This window comes from Chenopodium album, chromosome 4, assembly GCF_948465745.1.
Source record: "Chenopodium album chromosome 4, dcCheAlbu1.1, whole genome shotgun sequence".
NCBI lineage: Eukaryota > Viridiplantae > Streptophyta > Magnoliopsida > Caryophyllales > Amaranthaceae > Chenopodium > Chenopodium album.
This window is the reverse complement of record NC_137837.1, coordinates 72,186-90,493: the sequence shown is the minus strand read 5'-3', so window position 1 is coordinate 90,493 and position 18,308 is coordinate 72,186. Positions and strand designations below refer to the sequence as shown.

At 39.2% G+C, this 18,308-nt stretch overlaps 1 protein-coding gene across 1 annotated transcript; it reads left to right on the top strand.

Moving 5' to 3' along the window:
- The first annotated feature begins 1,794 nt into the window (after positions 1–1,794).
- Positions 1,795–16,599, top strand: LOC145628338 (2-oxoisovalerate dehydrogenase subunit beta 1, mitochondrial-like). Its single transcript, XM_081680621.1, has 13 exons — positions 1,795–2,161; positions 2,289–2,400; positions 2,480–2,515; positions 2,607–2,666; positions 2,739–2,796; positions 2,872–2,969; positions 3,806–3,895; positions 3,981–4,049; positions 4,130–4,216; positions 4,827–4,922; positions 5,005–5,082; positions 13,997–14,083; positions 16,177–16,599. Exons 1-13 carry the CDS (start codon positions 1,917–1,919, stop codon positions 16,210–16,212), a joined length of 1,152 nt encoding a protein of 383 aa, XP_081536747.1. The 5' UTR covers positions 1,795–1,916; the 3' UTR covers positions 16,213–16,599.
- The last annotated feature ends 1,709 nt before the right edge of the window (positions 16,600–18,308 follow it).

Below are 18,308 nucleotides of genomic sequence, written 5' to 3'. Positions count from 1 at the left end.
TTAGGAGAAATGATAGATAGTAATAAAATATGGAGGTAGTGGGGTGGGTGGAAGAATATGGAGATAGGTTATAAAAAATGCACCGTGTATCCTCGAAAACTTTCAAAATGCATCATGTACCCCAGAGGTTTGTAAATAAATGCACCAAATACCCTATTCCTCTAACAAATGCACATATCATTGACTTATTAAACTAAAATTATGCCCACATCTTTATGTTTATCTAGTAAAACCGCCTAAAAACATAAATCTATATTTCTATACTTAGTATTTAAAAACTCAAACCGAGAAAGACATATATTTTCATCATATTATACCTCCCTATCTTCTTTTTAACCCAATATGCCAAGTGTCACCTTACAAATACTTTTTAATTTGATCATATTTATAAGTAGAATATAATTTATTCCATATTTGTTAAATGATTTTATAGTTTTATTACACTATCTTTCTTAACTCTTTCATTTAACAATTCATCTTCATCTCCTTTCTTCAATTCAACCTTTTTTTTTCTCGCTTTAATTTTAGTCCCTCCACCTTCTTTTTCTCAAGCTTCATTTTAAATTAAAGTCCCAAAAATTAATTTCTTTAATCATTTTTCGATTATACATTACTCTAATTTATTGATATTTTCTCACTTATTTCTCAATGCAATTTTCTAAAAACAACTCGTGCATTGTACGGGTTAGAAGGCTAGTTATATCAAAATTAAACTCCGTCGATCATTCTAAATCCTAAACTTTGGGGTGTTTGAATTTGCTTTATGAGTTAAGTTTACTTTATAATTAGTTGGTTTAGCATTATAGTAGCATCAAATTGTAATAATTTAATAGAATTTGATGCTAAGCGGGTTACAATTTAATAAAATTGACATTTATTGTAAGTCTAAGGGTATTTGGTGCACGTTCTTACATATCTCAAGGGTATACGATGCATTTAAAAGTTTTCAGGGGTGCACAATGCATTTTTTAAAACCACAAGGGTATATGGAACAATTCCCTAAAATATTTGTAAAAAACAAATGTAGTTGAGATAATATGAAATTAATAAAATATTATTTATATTGGGTCTACAGTCTCCTAATTGAGATAAATGAATTAAGTTTTTTTAAAAAAATTTAAATAAAGAAATAAAACAAGTATTTAAATAATAGAAAAAGTATTTAAAAACAGATGGAGTATATAATAATATTCCATTTCTATTTCGAGTACTTCCCCAACCATAACGTGTTCAATACTAAAAATTAGAGGCATTTTGAGTTAAGATATCTCAATCCACTATTTTATATGTAAGAAAGTCAAAGTCAAAGTATATGTTCTTAATATTTTTTTTTTAAATCAAATATATATGTTCTTGATTTGAATACGTCATTTCAATCCAATAAATCCTATCCTTTCTTAGTCTAAATTAAAATTAATAAATTATTCAGTACTCCTCTGTCGGTAATAAGGATATGGAGTATTATACTACGGAGTACATTTTTTTTTTTTAATGTAGAAATATCCTACTCGTAGTAGATGAGATGGAGTATTTGGCATGCTTATCTGGCGGATTGAACGGTTTAAATATTTGTTACTCGTATCTAATATAGAGGCCCTATTGTTTTGAGCTTATGTGCAGAATAGAGCAGATTTCAGCGAAGCAGATTTTATTATTATTATTATTAATATTATTTTTAATCAGAGCATATTAAAGTAGAGCAGATCAGATTTCAGTAGAGCAGAACAGCTCTAAAGAACGGGCCTTGTATAAAATTGACATATTTAACACCTTATGTGCATTTAAAAGATCTGGATAAAGATTGAGAAGGAAGTATAAAACAAATATGGGAATTGGGAAGGTGGGTGGGAGATTGATTTGATTACGCAAAAGAGAGAATACCTGAATTACCATCTCTACGAGAGAGGTGTTGAAGGATGGCAATTTCTAAAGCGACGATAAACGTTGTAGCCCGAGGCATTGGATTGGGAACAAGGAGAGGATCGGTTGCGTATTCCGCAGGAGCAGCAGCAGCAGCACCATCCGCAGCACCATCATCATCACCCCAATCCCCCCCATTCAAATTGGATGATGATATCTGCCGAAACGGAAACCAGAAGTCAATGAATCTGTTCTCAGCCATCAATCAGGCTCTTCATATCGCCTTAGACTCCGATCCTCGGTTCGTCTCTCTGCAATTGCGGAACCCTATTGTCTCTTCATATTCAATTTCTCCCCACTTATATGATTAAAGCTTTGATCATTCAATTTCTCATTACAATCAACTGCTCTTTGCTCTTGTTCATCAGTGCTTACGTTTTCGGGGAAGACGTCAGTTTTGGCGGGGTTTTTCGTTGTACAATTGGATTGGCCGACCAATTTGGTAAAAACAGGGTTTTCAATACCCCTCTTTGTGAACAGGTACTGGGGTTTTGCTCTTTCGACCATTCTTAACTTTTGCCTTTATTTTTTTTGGTTACTGACATCCTTTCATCATCAGGGCATTGTTGGTTTTGGCATTGGTCTTGCTGCAATGGTGACTGTCACTCTATCTTCTTTAACAAAGCTTCATCTCTCTCATACTCTATCTCATATATTTCTCCTTTACACTCTTTCTCTTATTCAAGGGTAATCGAGCTATTGCGGAAATTCAGTTTGCAGATTATATTTATCCAGCTTTTGATCAGGCATGCATCTATTCCATGATGAATTTATATGATTGGAATTCAAAGTCTCTAAACTAACTCTATGTTTTGTAGATTGTGAATGAAACTGCTAAGTTCAGGTATCGAAGTGGGAATCAATTTAACTGTGGAGGTAATGCTTTTCTCTTTATGATTTTGTTCACTCAAATATCTATCTATAGATCCTTGAATTTTTGTTATGTTCCAGGTCTAACAATAAGAGCTCCATATGGGGCTGTTGGCCATGGTGGGCACTATCACTCACAATCTCCCGAAGCTTTCTTTTGCCATGTTCCTGGTATCAAAGTGCGTCCTTCGTATCTGTCTTTTTCCTGCAACTCTTTGCCCATTCTCCAGGAAACACTTGGATGATCATTCGTTTCTAGTTTTCCATCTACATCTCTTTTACCCCTCTCTTATATATCTGCTTTTTTCATGAATCACTTTTCCATTGACTATTATCAAATGCTACTTCTGAATATTTGACGTATGATATTTTATTTAATTAAGTTTTGATGCCCAATAATAGAAGGCAATGGATGTTCAGTTAATGTGTTGTCGTTAGCTCAGTTATCCAACTTCCCACTTTTGAATGGTTAACACTCTTTTATTGAGTGGCTTGCAAGCTGAATTAAACCTTAGCTTGCTGTATCCATTTTCCAGTCTACAATAAATAGAATAACTTACCAATTTACTTGTTGCGAAGTTTGTGTTACTTAGGAGTTAGTAGCACTAGAGCTGATATAGTGTGTTATTTTTAGACATTACAATCCTCATATGTAGTCTTTGTTGACTGCTTTCCTAAAGCAACATATTAATATGGGACTAGTTAGTTGGAATGTTGGGTAACAATCTTTTACTTATTGATATATCAACTGATGCAAATGCGATGCAAAGGACAAGGACCTCATAGGTTGGGTACTGTGTTGACTTAGGAAACTAAAATTTAGCTCAGATAAGCTCAAATTGGTTGAGCATGCATAAATTTAGTTCACTGGTATAAAAAAAGAGTTGTAAAGAGCCTAATAATTGCAAATAGATAATTTTTTGCTCATGTTTGGTGTATGTGTACATTTATGTATTTTTGTATGTGTGTTATATGTGCAATAAAATTATGCTGAAGTCACCAGTTTCTCTAATAGGTGGTTGTGCCTCGAAGCCCACAGCAAGCCAAGGGGTTGCTCCTGTCATGCATACGTGATCCAAACCCTGTTGTCTTCTTTGAACCTAAGGCATGGCATGTCCTTTTTGTATTATTAGCTTTCATAGTTTACCTGATAAAGATCAATTAACAGTCATGCTGTATTGGAGTTTCAGTCTCTTTACCGTGTTGCTGTGGAGAAAGTTCCTGAGTGTGATTACATGTTGCCTTTGTCACTTGCTGAGGTATAATTTTACTCTTCTGTTGTTTGCCCCAGAAATTTGTTAATGACAAAAAAATAAAATTTATTTAATCTGATTTATAGGTTATGAGAGAAGGAAATGACATTACACTTGTGGGTTGGGGAGCTCAATTGGCTGTCATGGAGGAAGCCTGTATTGAGGCAGAAAAGGTATGTGCTTATCATGTTAACAGAATTGTGTTATTGTTCTTTACCTTTTATTCATTTGGTTATTTTATTTCCCTAAAACTAGTCGTTACATTTATGTTTCAAGGGGAGGATTTTTTTCTTTAGCAGATGATTTGATCACTTAATATAATAATATTTACATATTGGATATATAGCTGAGATAGTTGGAAATTTGTTGCCTAGTTGCCCTTTCAATACAACTTTTGTGTATTCTTCATCATATCCTGGGCTGAAACTGCTGTTACATGACATGATATGCTTCCACTTAAAGAAGGCATGACTGTGCTGGGAAACATTGTGGGAGTTCAGTTAGTACTTCAGAAAACTAACAGAAAAAAATAATTGCAAATTATATATATTGATGATTTTTTGCCTGTGCTCTACCTCCTAAGTCTGAAGAATCCATTTATGGCTAGCATATGCTATGGAGATTTGGATCAATTACTCTCAGACAGGGACTGAGGAATTTTTAGCTTTAATATCTTGTATACTTTTCATCTGATAAATGCAATTGTGCTGATATGCATTGTTGTAGCCAAATAATGAGATTATGAGACACCTCTTTAGTGAATGTCATATGCTCATGTTTCAGGATGGAATTTCATGCGAGCTTATTGACTTGAGAACTCTGATACCGTGGGATAAGGACACTGTAGAAGCTTCTGTCAGAAAGACTGGGAGATTACTTGTGAGTCAATTCTCTTCTTATTGATAATTTTTTTGGTTACACTAGTCAATATCTCATTTTCTGATTGGGGTAAAATTCACAGATCAGTCATGAAGCTCCAGTAACAGGAGGTTTTGGCGCTGAAATTGCTGCATCTGTTGTTGAGCGTTGCTTCTTAAGGGTAATTAATGTTCTATTCTATCATAATTCTTGGTTTTTATAGCAATAAGTCTGAAATCAGGCTAGGAAGACCTACTTTTGATCATCTAGTTTGTTCGAAGCTGTTGCCTTATTCAAGTGTAATGTGTAAAGAAAGTCTATGTTTTGTTTTACATGAGGCAAATCTGGGAAGAGCAATAGAGAGGGTTAGAAGGCAGTTTGGTGGAGAACAGTATAGGGAATGAATATGTATGCAAGTGTCAGATGCGGCTCGATAAAATTTTTTGGATACAAGGACACCACTATAATTTTTGTTTGAGAAATGGACATACGTACAATGTCAAAATATATAGTACTTCCTCCGTTTTTTAATACTTGCAACACTTCCTGTCAAAGACCGATTTTCACACGATTGTATTATATTAATTAAACACGAATTAGGGGTAAGCTTGAGTAGTTTGATTGATGATTAAAAGTCGAAGGATTACAAGATAACAATAGCTTGAGGCTATTACTCTCTAAGTAGCTTTAGGCCACAACTCTCATGAGAATTCTACACAATTTCTGGATAAAACGGCTACTACTAACTAGTTTACCATTTATACTCGAGCACTAACATACCCTAAAACTAATACTAGTTGACTTACAAGGCTTAGGGAACATCACCCTTTTTGCCATGGTTACAAAAGTGGTGTCTCATCCTTTTCAAGCTTGTCTCTTTCCCAATTTGGCTTCCTTGACAATTGCTACTGCATCTCTTGCTCCTCTATTTCTGTTGCTTGCTCCTGCTGGTTACCGTTGAATTTGATTTGCTTGTGCTCTTGACCCAACTCACGAGTTTGACCCTTCTTGGACCTTCAATGATAAACCTTAATGGGCTGGCCCAACTTTGGGTCTATCACATTACCCGCCGCCTCGAGATTCACCTTGTCCCCAAGGTGGAAAGTCGGAAAACGCTCAGCAATGGTGGTGTCGTCCTCCCAAGTAGCCTCAAAGTGCGGTAACCCCTGCCACTTAATTAAAACCTCAATCTTGCCTTCCAAACTGTCAGCAGATTTCCGAACATCCAAAACCTCTTCAGGGATCACCACTAACTCCATATCCTCTGTCAATTGCTCCGGGATGGTTGGGTGGACTGGAGTAGACCCGACCGCCCTCTTGAGCTGGGAGATGTGGAAGACGGGGTGGATTTTACAATTGGAAGGGAGGTCCAATCGATAAGCCACCTTGCCCACCTTACCAATGACCTTAAACGGCCCATAGAAGCGAGCTCCGAGCTTCTCATTAGGACGTCTGGCGAGAGATTTCTGGCGATACGGTTGTAATTTCAAAAACACCTCATCCCCTGTTTCGAATTCCTCATCACACCTCTTTCTATCCGCATAATCTTTCATAGTCTGTTGAGCTTTCAACAAGTTTACCCGCATATCATCGAGCATCCTGTCCCTCTCTTGTATCCACTCTTCCAATTGATCGACCGGAGTCTGACCATTTCCCACGCGCCACAACTTTGGCGGATCCCTCCCATACACCACCTTAAATGGCGTCATTTTGGTTGAAGTATGCGGAGAAGTATTGTATGCGAATTCCGCCCAATGAAGCCACTTCGCCCACTGCCGTGGCTGACCGGCGATAAAGCACCGGAGATATGTCTCTAGCCCCTTGTTTACTATCTCCGTTTGGCCATCGGATTGTGGGTGATACGCCGTACTCCGCCTCAATTGAGTTCCTTGGAGACGAAATAGCTCCCTCCAAAATATGCTCATAAACACCCTATCACGATCTGATACAATCGTCGCCGGAAACCCGTGCAATCGCACCACCTCACGCACAAAATGATCAGCCACCCTAAGTGCGTTGAACGGATGTTTTAAGCCAATAAAATGGTTGTATTTGGACAGTCTGTCCACAACCACCAACACCGCGTCAATCCCCTTTGACACTGGCAAACCCTCTACGAAATCCATTGAGATGCCCTCCCAAATCACCACCGGAATCGGCAGCGGCTGCAGTAAACCAAGGGGAGTGCGCTGCACCGCCTTATGCCTCTGACAAACATCGCACCGCCGCACATACTCCGCCACCACGCGGCGCATTCCCACCCAGAACCAGTCCGCGGCAAGGCGGAGGTACGTCTTGACCTCCCCTTCATGGCCGCCTGAAGCAGTATCGTGATACTCATGGAGGAGCAACGGAATGAATTTGGAGGATTTGGGTAAAACGATCCTCCCTTTGTACAGAACCTTCTGACCTTCTAAATAAAAACCAACTGGGCTATTCTCCCCTTTCTCAAGGCCCAAACGCAACTGGGCTAGCCAAGAGTCCAACTTCATCTCTTCTTCTAATTCCTTCCAGTTTACAGTTTGTGAATGTATCAATGTGCAAAGCTGAATTTTTCCTTGATCCCTCCTCGAAAGTGCATCGGCCACTCGATTTGAAGCCCCGGGTCGATATTGTATTTCAAAATCAAATCCTACCAACTTCCGCATCCACTTTTGATACTCACCACCCACCTCTCGTTGTTGTGTGAGGTAACGGAGACTTTGTTGGTCGGTTCTCACCACAAAGTGTCTCCCTAGAAGATAATGCTTCCACCTTATAATAGCCAAACATATGGCCATAAGCTCTTTCTCATAGATGGATTTCTCCCTAGCTCTCACCCCAAGCAACTTGCTAAAGTAGGCTATGGGTTTCCCCTCTTGCATCATCACGGCTCCTACTCCAAACCCGGAAGCATCGGTTTCTACTACAAACTCCCTAGTAAAGTCGGGCAATGCTAGCACCGGAGCCTTGATCATGGCACTCTTAAGTGCCTCAAAGGCACGAGTAGCCTCCATATTCCACCCAAAACAATCCTTCTTGAGTTGTGATGTAAGAGGGCTCGCAATTTGTGCATAATTCGCCACAAATTTGCGATAATACCCCGTCAACCCAAGGAATCCCCTTAGCTCTCTCAAATTCTTGGGAGTTTCCCACTTCAATATAGCCTTCACCTGCTCTCCATCCATTGCCACGCCCCTAGCCGAGATCACATGGCCAAGATAGGCCGCCTCCTTTCTCCCAAATTCACATTTTTTCAGGTTAGCATACAACTTATTTTCGGCTAGCCTCCCCAACACCACCTTCACATGCTCTTCATGCTCCTTTTCACTCTTACTATAAATCAAGATATCATCAAAAAACACCAACACAAACTTTCTCAAGAATGGCCGAAAGACATCATTCATTAAAGATTGAAAAGTAGCCGGAGCATTAGTTAAGCCAAAAGGCATAACCAAAAACTCATAGTGCCCTTCGTGAGTTCTAAAGGCGGTCTTATGAGTGTCTTCGGGTTTCACCCGAATTTGATGATAGCCGGATTTTAAATCCAACTTGGAGAAGATACTAGCACCATGTAGCTCATCAAGGAGCTCATCAATGACGGGGATCGGATATTTATCCGGCACCGTCTCCTTGTTCAAGGCGCGGTAATCCACACAAAACCGCCAAGAGCCATCCTTTTTCTTCACAAGTAGCACCGGGCTACTAAAAGGGCTCGTCGATGGCCTAATTATGCCGGCATCCATCATTTCTCTAATAAGCTTTTCAATTTCATCTTTTTGCACTTGAGGATATCTATAGGGCCTTACACTCACGGGGTTACTCCCTTTCTTCAATGTGATAGCATGTTCATGTCCTCGGTCGGGTGGAAGGCCGGAGGGCATCTCGAACACCCCCTTATACTCGCTCACCACCTCCCTCAAAAATGATGGGATTGCCTTCTCCTCATTCGGCCCCTCCTCCTTCTCAACTTGGCTTATCTCCACTAGTAACCCACCCTTGTTCTTGCAAATGGACCGAAACATAGCCTTGAGTGACACCCTTGTCTTCTCTAAAGTCGGATCACCAATCAATGTCACCGGAACACCGCCCACACTAAACTTCATGATGTGTGTTTTCCAATTGGTCGTCACCGTTCCCAACTTCTCAAGCCATTGCACCCCTAATATCACATCCGAATTGCCCAAGCCGAGGGGTAAAAATTCTTCCACTAAAATTATGCCTCCACTCAAAATAATTTTCACTCCCTTACACACCCCACTACCTCTCACTGTTTCCCCATTCCCTAATGACACATCAAATTCCCCTCCCTTCTCTAATGGTAATCCTAACTCCTCCACCAAACTAAGTGACACGAAATTGTGTGTAGCCCCGGGGTCAATCATGACAATCACCTCTCTTCCTTGTATTATCCCTCTAAGTTTCATGGTTTTGGGGTTAGTGAGTCCCACAACCGAACACAATGTCACTCCTACACTCTCCTCCGCCACTTCCTCTTCCTCGGTGTCCTCCTCTTCCAACAACGGCCCATCGGAAACCATCAACACTCTCAACTCCTTCCGCTTACACCTATGCCCAATTCCCCAACGCTCATCACAACGGAAGCACAACCCTTTTGCTCTTCGTTCTTGCAATTCACTCTCGGTCAGCCTTCGTGGTTCATTGCTCACTCTCGACACCCCACTACTGCTGGGTCGTGTAAAATTAACAGACCCTTGTGATTCACTTGGTCTGGGCCAAGATTTTGCTGGGCCAGCATTTGTTGGGAGCCCATAAGTAGAAATCAATCCTCCTCCCCCTCTACTGACCGTACCCCCTGAACTTGGGCCAGATGAGCTCGGCCCAGTTCTCCACGACCCAACTCCTCCTTTCCCCTTGCTGACCCGATTCCTTTCTTCTACCTTGCCCGCCCGATCCATGGCCCGTTCGAGTGTATCCGGATCCAGCAACCGGAGCTCCGCCTTAATTTCCTCTTTAAGGCCATTTATAAACTGACCCCTCATTATCTCTTCAGGGATATCCTCCAAAGGGAAAGCAAGCTCTATAAACTTCCTCCTATATTCTTCCACGGTGGTCGTCTGTTCGACCGCCAACCACTGCTCTTGGAGTGTTCCGGCATGGGTAGGCCGAAACTCCTTCAACAACCTACACCGTAGATCCGTCCAATGGGCGAAGGGTCGCCTTCGGTTTTCCCAATGATACCACTGTAGCGCCGGTCCGTCCATCGCCACCACCGCGGCGGTGACACGATCGGCGTCGGAGAGTTGGTAAAAATCGAAATACATCTTCGCTCTCATGATCCAATTATCCGGATCCTTCCCCTCAAACACGGGCATGCCAATTTTCCGGTGTTTCCACCGCACCCCATCGCCGCCGCCTTCATCTACCCATCCCCGTGGCTCTCTCTCTCCATTCCGGCATCCCAAACTCCCCTCTAATAGGCGATTGTCTCTCTCTGTTCTGGCTGTTCTCTCCGATGATGGGTTGCACCACCAGAGACAGGGGTGGCTCAGTCCTGGGTACTCCTGTTGCGGCGGCGGTCATGGCAGCCCGCACCTCTTCTCTGAACTTGTCGTTCTCCTTCGCCGCCATTGTAGCCCGGAGTTCCTGGTCATCGCGAAAACGATCAATTCGCCCCTCTAAGCGAATTCTGTCATCCTCCTGTCTCTTCTTCTCCACTTCAAACACAACAGCAAAGTTTTCGGTGATGGCTTTCTGCGCGTCTAGCATGGCTTTACTTACTGCCTCGCCCACCACCCGTCCGAGTGATTCCTCCTGCCAGAGAGTTTGTCTTCAATGGATTTAAGCCGCGACTCGACTTCATCCAGCCTTCCTTCTGTCGCGTCGGCGCGCTGACTCAGTGACGGACCTCCGGCCATACTGCCTGCTCTGATACCAAGTTGTCAAAGACCGATTTTCACACGATTGTATTATATTAATTAAACACGAATTAGGGGTAAGCTTGAGTAGTTTGATTGATGATTAAAAGTCGAAGGATTACAAGATAACAATAGCTTGAGGCTATTACTCTCTAAGTAGCTTTAGGCCACAACTCTCATGAGAATTCTACACAATTTCTAGATAAAACGGCTACTACTAACTAGTTTACCATTTATACTCAAGCACTAACATACCCTAAAACTAATACTAGTTGACTTACAAGGCTTAGGGAACATCACCCTTTTTGCCATGGTTACAAAAGTGGTGTCTCATCCTTTTCAAGCTTGTCTCTTTCCCAATTTGGCTTCCTTGACAATTGCTACTGCATCTCTTGCTCCTCTATTTCTGTTGCTTGCTCCTGCTGGTTACCGTTGAATTTGATTTGCTTGTGCTCTTGACCCAACTCACGAGTTTGACCCTTCTTGGACCTTCGGTGATAAACCTTAATGGGCTGGCCCAACTTTGGGTCTATCACACTTCCCTAAAATGGAAATGTCACAATACTTGCAATATACTATAATTGAAAAAGTTGTACTATTTCCTTTATATAAAGCAGATGACCCAATAAATTATACTCCTAATAACCTCTCATCCCATTTTTAAAGTGTATTAAACCATGTAAACCCCACTTTTCTTAAATACCGTGACAAAGTGAGTATTGCAACTTAAAAAACGAATGAAGAATAAATTAAAAACAAAATTTTAAAGCATTTATTAAAGAACTAACTTAAATTCATTTCTCTTCAAGTTTTTAACAACTTATTAACAAAAATACTCACTTGTGAGGCCTTCCAAAGGGAGGTTAGTGAGGTATGAGTAAATGCATAACGAGGGGCATAGTGGTCATTACACATAAAACATATTATGAATTTAGAGCAGTATTATTGGGTGATCAATAGTATCATTAGATGATTAAATAGTACCATTGAACATTCAGTGATACTATGTATGTATGTACTGATACTATATATTCATTCAGTGGTACTAACTACGTGTAGAAATAGTATCACTACACGGTCAATGGTATTATATAAGCTTTCAGTGGTACTTTTAAAAGTGGCCCCACTTACCAATCTCTCTCCTCCTTTCTCTCATCCCCATGTGCTTTTCAAAATTTTAATATTTGTTATGCATTTGCAAATGCATAACAAACCTACATTAATACTTCCTCCTCCACTTATGGGATTAAGGCTTTGATTGATTGATTACAAAAAAAAGTCATCAATTAGTATAAGAATAGCTTTATGACTATTCAATTCTCTTTTGATCTCCTACATGCAAAAGGAAAAAGGAAAATATAGCAAGTTAGTCGGAAATGGAAATGGAAGAAACAAATGAAGTCAATGCCCTATGCTTAGAACTTGGTCAAAGGTACTTCACCAAATTTTGATAAAAAGGTTGTTTTGTACCAAATTATTTTTTTTATAAAAGTGATATTATAAGGTTGTTTCTAACATAATTTCCTTTAATCAATGTAAATTAATGTCCTTGGGGGTAGAAAATAGTGGGAACTTTTTATCAAGTGAAAAAGTGATTCGATTGGATATAGTGAGTAAAAAATGTAATAATGTGCACCGATTTTACAAGAATAATGCAGATTAGTTTTAAAAATTAAGCACATATAATGTTCACTTTTACTTGATTCTCCTATTTTCTTGTTATTCTTCATAAACTGACGATAGTCGTCATTGGAGCATCTTGTGAACTCAAAGAGAAAAAGGGAAGAGAGATGAACAGGGGGGAGATAAAGGGAGAGGAATGGGGTAAATAGAAAGGGAAGTAGGGAAAAGAGTGTTACATGAGAAATTTGGCGAGGAAAAGTATTTACATTTTTGCTAGTAATGAAGCATGCAATGAGAGCCATCAGATCATTTTATTTAAGTGCATCAGATTACTTCTCATTCTTCTCATTGTAAGACCCTTCTTATATATATAAGAACTTTTTCTGTCCATAATCAATCAATCAATCAAAGCCTTAATCCCAAAAGTGGGGTCGGCTAACATGAACCAAATATGATTATTCCGTGTAGTCATCAACATAAATCTTTCTCCTCCATCCCTTACGATCCAAAACTTCATCCTCACGTAAATCCATGCACTTCATATCCTTCCTCACTCCTTCCAACCAAGTCATTTTTGGTCTCCCTCTTCCTCGTTTAATCCCTCCATGATCCCACTCTTCCACTCTTCGCACCGGTGCACCCACGGGTCTCCGTCTTACATGTCCAAACCAACGCAGACGATTTTCCCTTAATTTATCTGCAATGTCTGCCACACCTACTTTCTTGCGAATAACCTCGTTTCTGATTCTATCTCTTAAAGTGTTTCCACACATCCACCTTAACATGCGCATTTCCGTAACCTCCATCTTTTTAATATGCTCTTTCTTAGAAGCCCAACATTCTGTACCATAGAGCAACACTGGTCTTATGGCAATCCTGTAGAATTTTCCCTTCAACTGTAGGGGAATGCTGCGGTTGCATAACACTCCCGTGGCCGCTCTCCATTTAAGCCACCCTGACTTAATTCTGTGGGTTACGTCTTGATCAATGTCACCATTCTTCTGGATGATCGACCCAAGATACTTAAAACATTCACTCATGGTCAAATCCTTTCCATCCAAACTCACCACTTCATTGCTTGTCCCCCTCTGAGTGCCAAAACGACATACCAAATATTCAGTCTTACTCCGACTTAGCTTAAACCCTCTAGATTCCAACCTTTGCCTCCATTGCTCCAACTTAACATTAACCCCATCCTTAGTCTCATCCACCAAAACGATATCATCCGCGAACAACATACACCATGGAACCTCATCTTGAATTGGTCTAGTTAATTCATCTAGAACCGTTGCAAAAAGAAAAGGGCTTAATGCAGACCCTTGATGCAATCCGATTGTAATAGGGAAATCTTTTGTCAACCCTCCGCATGTCCTCACATTTGTTGACACATCCCGATACATATCCTTAACTAGGTCTACATACCTTCGTGGGATACCTTTCTGTCCATAATGATGGTGTTTTTTTTATTTATTTATTTTTAGTTATAGTTATTATACAGGCTAAGATTGGCACAGGATATTGTGTGATAGTAGAACTGGAGTGATGTAATCATTGTAATGTTAGGTAAGACTTTTTTTTTTTAATCTTACTAACTCTGGTCTAAAAATTTTGCAGTTAGAAGCTCCTATTGCTCGGATTTGTGGCTTTGACACACCATTTCCTCTTGTATTTGAACCATTTTACCTTCCTACCAAGAACAAGGCAAGTTTTTGTTTTTCCTATTAATATTTTTTTCACCTTTGTATATATAAAATGAGCTGACCTCTTTCTTTTTTCTTCTGGATCTAAGAGAAGATTCTAAATTCTGTAGTAAATGTAAACTTAGAAAGTATTACGTATTAATGAAAATATGATTTTTCTTTGTCTAGTCTGGTAAAATATAGGAGGATTGGGACATGAATATTGAGCTGACAGGAAAATGAGATAGAAAAAGAAAATTATTGAAAAAAAGAGATGGATTCCACATGTTCTCCCAGTATCTGTGTGTTTTTGTTTTACTCTTCTCAAGTCTGCTTATGCTGCGATTGGGTATTCTTTACTAAAGTCAAAGAGAGGAGAGGATTAAAGAAACAATATTTTCTATTTAGGTAGCGCCAAATATGGAATAGGAAAGGAAGGAAAAATGCTTTTACCTTTCTAATATTTCCATAGACAAGGAAGATTTGGTTAAGAAAGGAAAGGAAAGGAAAAGAAAATGGATATCCATGTTTCATTCTCTTCCCACAGAACCTAATTATTGTCCAAACTCCAAGCTATAAAGTTCATACTTCACCTTTTCTTCTCTTCCCTCCCTTTATTTCATGATTCCATCATACTTAAATAAATTATTAAGGAGTGTGCCTCAAATCCTATCTTATGTCTAGTGGGATGCCTCAAATCAGCCTAAACTAGGTGTGAGTGTGTGACTGGTGGCAAAGGAGATGAAATTGCAGATAGCTTCTTGGGATTTAGGAGAAGGTGGCAAAGGGATGATTTTGCATATAGTCTCTTGGAATGTTAGGTTTTTGATAAGAAATTAGTCTTTATTTTTTATTTTATTTTTTTAAAAAAGAGGTTAATTAACTTAACAGTCACGTGTCTTCAAGAAATTAAGGGATAGGAACAGCTAGAACTATTGAATCTTGGGAGTTTTGAAATTCAAAGAGAGGAACCGATATGATCCATCAATATTTGTAGTTATGTGCGACAAGAAGTTCATAATTGTTTATAGTACCTGCTGAAGTTGGCTTAGAGAAACTTGTTATGCAACAATTTTGAGAGTTCTTAGGTGAGATGGTGCAAGGTTTTTCGCTGTTAGTGATATTCTGAACAGGCATTTGAGGTCAAACGATTCTGAACTGAGAGTGTTCATCCATGGATTTGGTTGTGAAAGTAGGAATGAGGCAGTGAGTTATTTGATATATCCTTATCATCTAAATAATTGTATCAACTATCTATTATTCTAGTGGTTTTTTGAAGTGGAGCAAATGCAAGTCAAATAGATTTCCTCTTTGCAATGATTTGATGTACAAGCTGTAAGAGAAGAGACTGTGAATACACAACACAGACGTAGGTCAATGTAATAAAAAATTAAACTAAATGTAAAATAGATTCTGACTGAAGCTGAGCAAAGAATTAATTGGAGGACAAATGGAGGTTAGAAAGTAATGTTCCAGTAATTATTTGCAATGTAATAAAAAACACTCACCAAAGATTGATCCTTATTTTACTCGAATTGAGATGAAGAAGTGCTACTGTGGGGTACCAAAGAATATTCAAAACATACTGACATACAAAGTCATGACATGATTGAATGAAGAGTTAACGATAATGATCAGGTAAGAATAAAACTTGAAGATAGGACTTTGGGAAAGAAGGTAAAGAGTCGATAGAAATATTAAAGAATGTAGAAATGTAGTTTATGTTGAAGTTCAGTCGGCAATTTACAAGATTTCTATATTGGAGTTCACAAGGTCAATGGAAATTTTTTAAAGGAATTTAAAGTACACAAGTGGAGAATGCATTAAAGAGGATGAAACTAAATAAATATCTCATGAAAAATTGAAAACTGCTTGGGTCACTTGTAGAAGTTGGAGGGACTATATGTCTGTAAGTTATGATTCTACTCTTATGATTTAGATTCCAATTAATATTTGTTAGTAGACTCCATGCTTTAAAAGAAGGGGAGGGAATTGGCAAGATTACATAAGAAAAATGCAGATATCTACATTTGCTATTTAATCCTCTTTTTTCCATCTATTTGAGCTGAAAATTTGAAGAAATGCTAACCCTTGCTAGTCATGTGGCTGTTGCAGATATTGGATGCAATCAAGTCCACAGTGAATTACTAAATTGGGATGTCAATATGTCATCCGGCAGGGCTCATCCAAATTTGTAGCATACAACCAATTAAGCTTCACATGGAGTTTTAATTTCTTAGATCTTTAAATGTTGTTATTATATGATCAAAATCGATAACAGCAGTAGTGCTGCCCAATTTGTCTGACAGTAAGTTAACAAGTGTTCATTGTCGTAGAGGATATGGACATCAAATGTCATGTACAATGTACTTTATCATCTAAGATTAATTAGATGATAAATAAATTAAAAAAAAATAAAAAAAAATTGTGTAGTATGTATAGGGGGAAAAAAGTGTCATCTATTTTGTGAACTGAAAAGTGTGATATTGTGAATTAATACTCCTTGATAAATTTACGGTAATTCCTAGTTGATCTTTATGATTGCCCTAACTTGTTAATCTAGGGTCAGTCTGGTAATTTCGCCTACATTACTGAAGGTCCCTTTGGTAATTACAAGCCCACGTACTCGCCCTGACTTGTACATACTTCCACGTATACATGTCCAGCTCATTGACGACGTTAACATAAACCAGGGACTATCTTGTCAACCACTTTAGACGTCCGTTGCCGACATCTTAACGGATAGTTAAGGTTTAGCAGCATCTCCTTCATACCTCTCCTTCCTTACTATACCATTCCCGAACTTTCCTCCCTCTACTCTTTCTCGCGGATCTCCACATTCAACAATTGAAGGTTTCAAATCCTACTGAATTTCAAGTTTGAAGGTTTATCTCCCTCTACTTCTACTCAATTCTTAATATTAATTTTTTTGTTTTTTTTTTTAAAAGATCCAAACTTGTTACCCAAGATAGGTTTTGTGGAACAATAGAGACATTGAGGCTTTTTAAATTACCAGCCACACATTTAATTCAATACTTCAAAACAGCTTCTCCAACAAGGAAAACAAGTACAATATCAAACGGACGTTATGAGAAACTAATTGCAAAGTTAACTTTTTTTTGACATCCGTGAGCATTCTCATCAATTGACTCAGCAAGACATAATGACAACCGCTGAGATGGTGAACTGAGTCATCATACCATATAGACATGAGCTAACTTGGCGCAAAAGATTTACAAAGTGAAAAAATCATAAAGATCAACTGGGCAGCCCTCATAAATTTAGCAGTGCAAGAGTATAGTACAGGAAATCCTTGCAGGCACTAGCCTCTATAATAGTATTTGAAACAGACTATTAAGGTTTGAAGAGAGTGGCGAGATTTACTAGTACAATTAAATCAATTTCTGGAGAGCAGAATATAATCATAGAAATTTTTAGCAAATTGATATATTCTTTTTTTTTTGACAAAGGATAAAACCAAACTACAAATTAATATTAAAGCAAATAAAATTAACCGTCGCCTCTCTAGCAATTTGATGAGCCCGAAGAACGCGCTGACGATCTGCCTTGTGAACACAACAATAATGAAAGGTTGAGCCTAACCGCTTAATCTTGGTGATGAGCCAGAGGTAATCAATGTTACCCTGACCATCCCCCCGAAGAAGTGAAACAAGGTTATGGGAATCAGTAAAGACTATGAGGGACTGAAACCCACACTCCGAGGCCCACTGTAAAGCATACCAGCACGCCAGAGCCTCAGCATGTAAGGCTGAAGAGCAAACGCCGAAGTTACTTCCTCCAACGATCCGGTCGTATAACGGATCCGCTTTATCCAAGCACCACCCCATCACGGCATGGTCTGAATCTTTGAACCAAGAACCATCAATTTGCATTGATAGTAAAGCAGACCCTTGGTTGAGCAGACCAAGCTGTGCTGCGTAAAACCCAGGCGGGGCGAGGTATTAGCTATACCCCCAATAACAGGAAGGGGAACATCAGAAGCTTGGTGGTCAAGAAAAATTGTACGAGAGCAAAGGAGCGAATAGTAGTCGAGTCACTGAAAATTCTGGAATTCCTACATAACCAAAGACTCCAAAGGGTACCAACAAAGGTATCCAAGCGAGTACTGAAGAGTCCATCCTGACTAATGAAAAGTCAGATATAATCTTGGATCCAATCTGAGAGAGAAAGGTCTCCATTACTGCACATCCGAAAGAGATGTTGAAGATCCTCCGGATCAGTTCGAC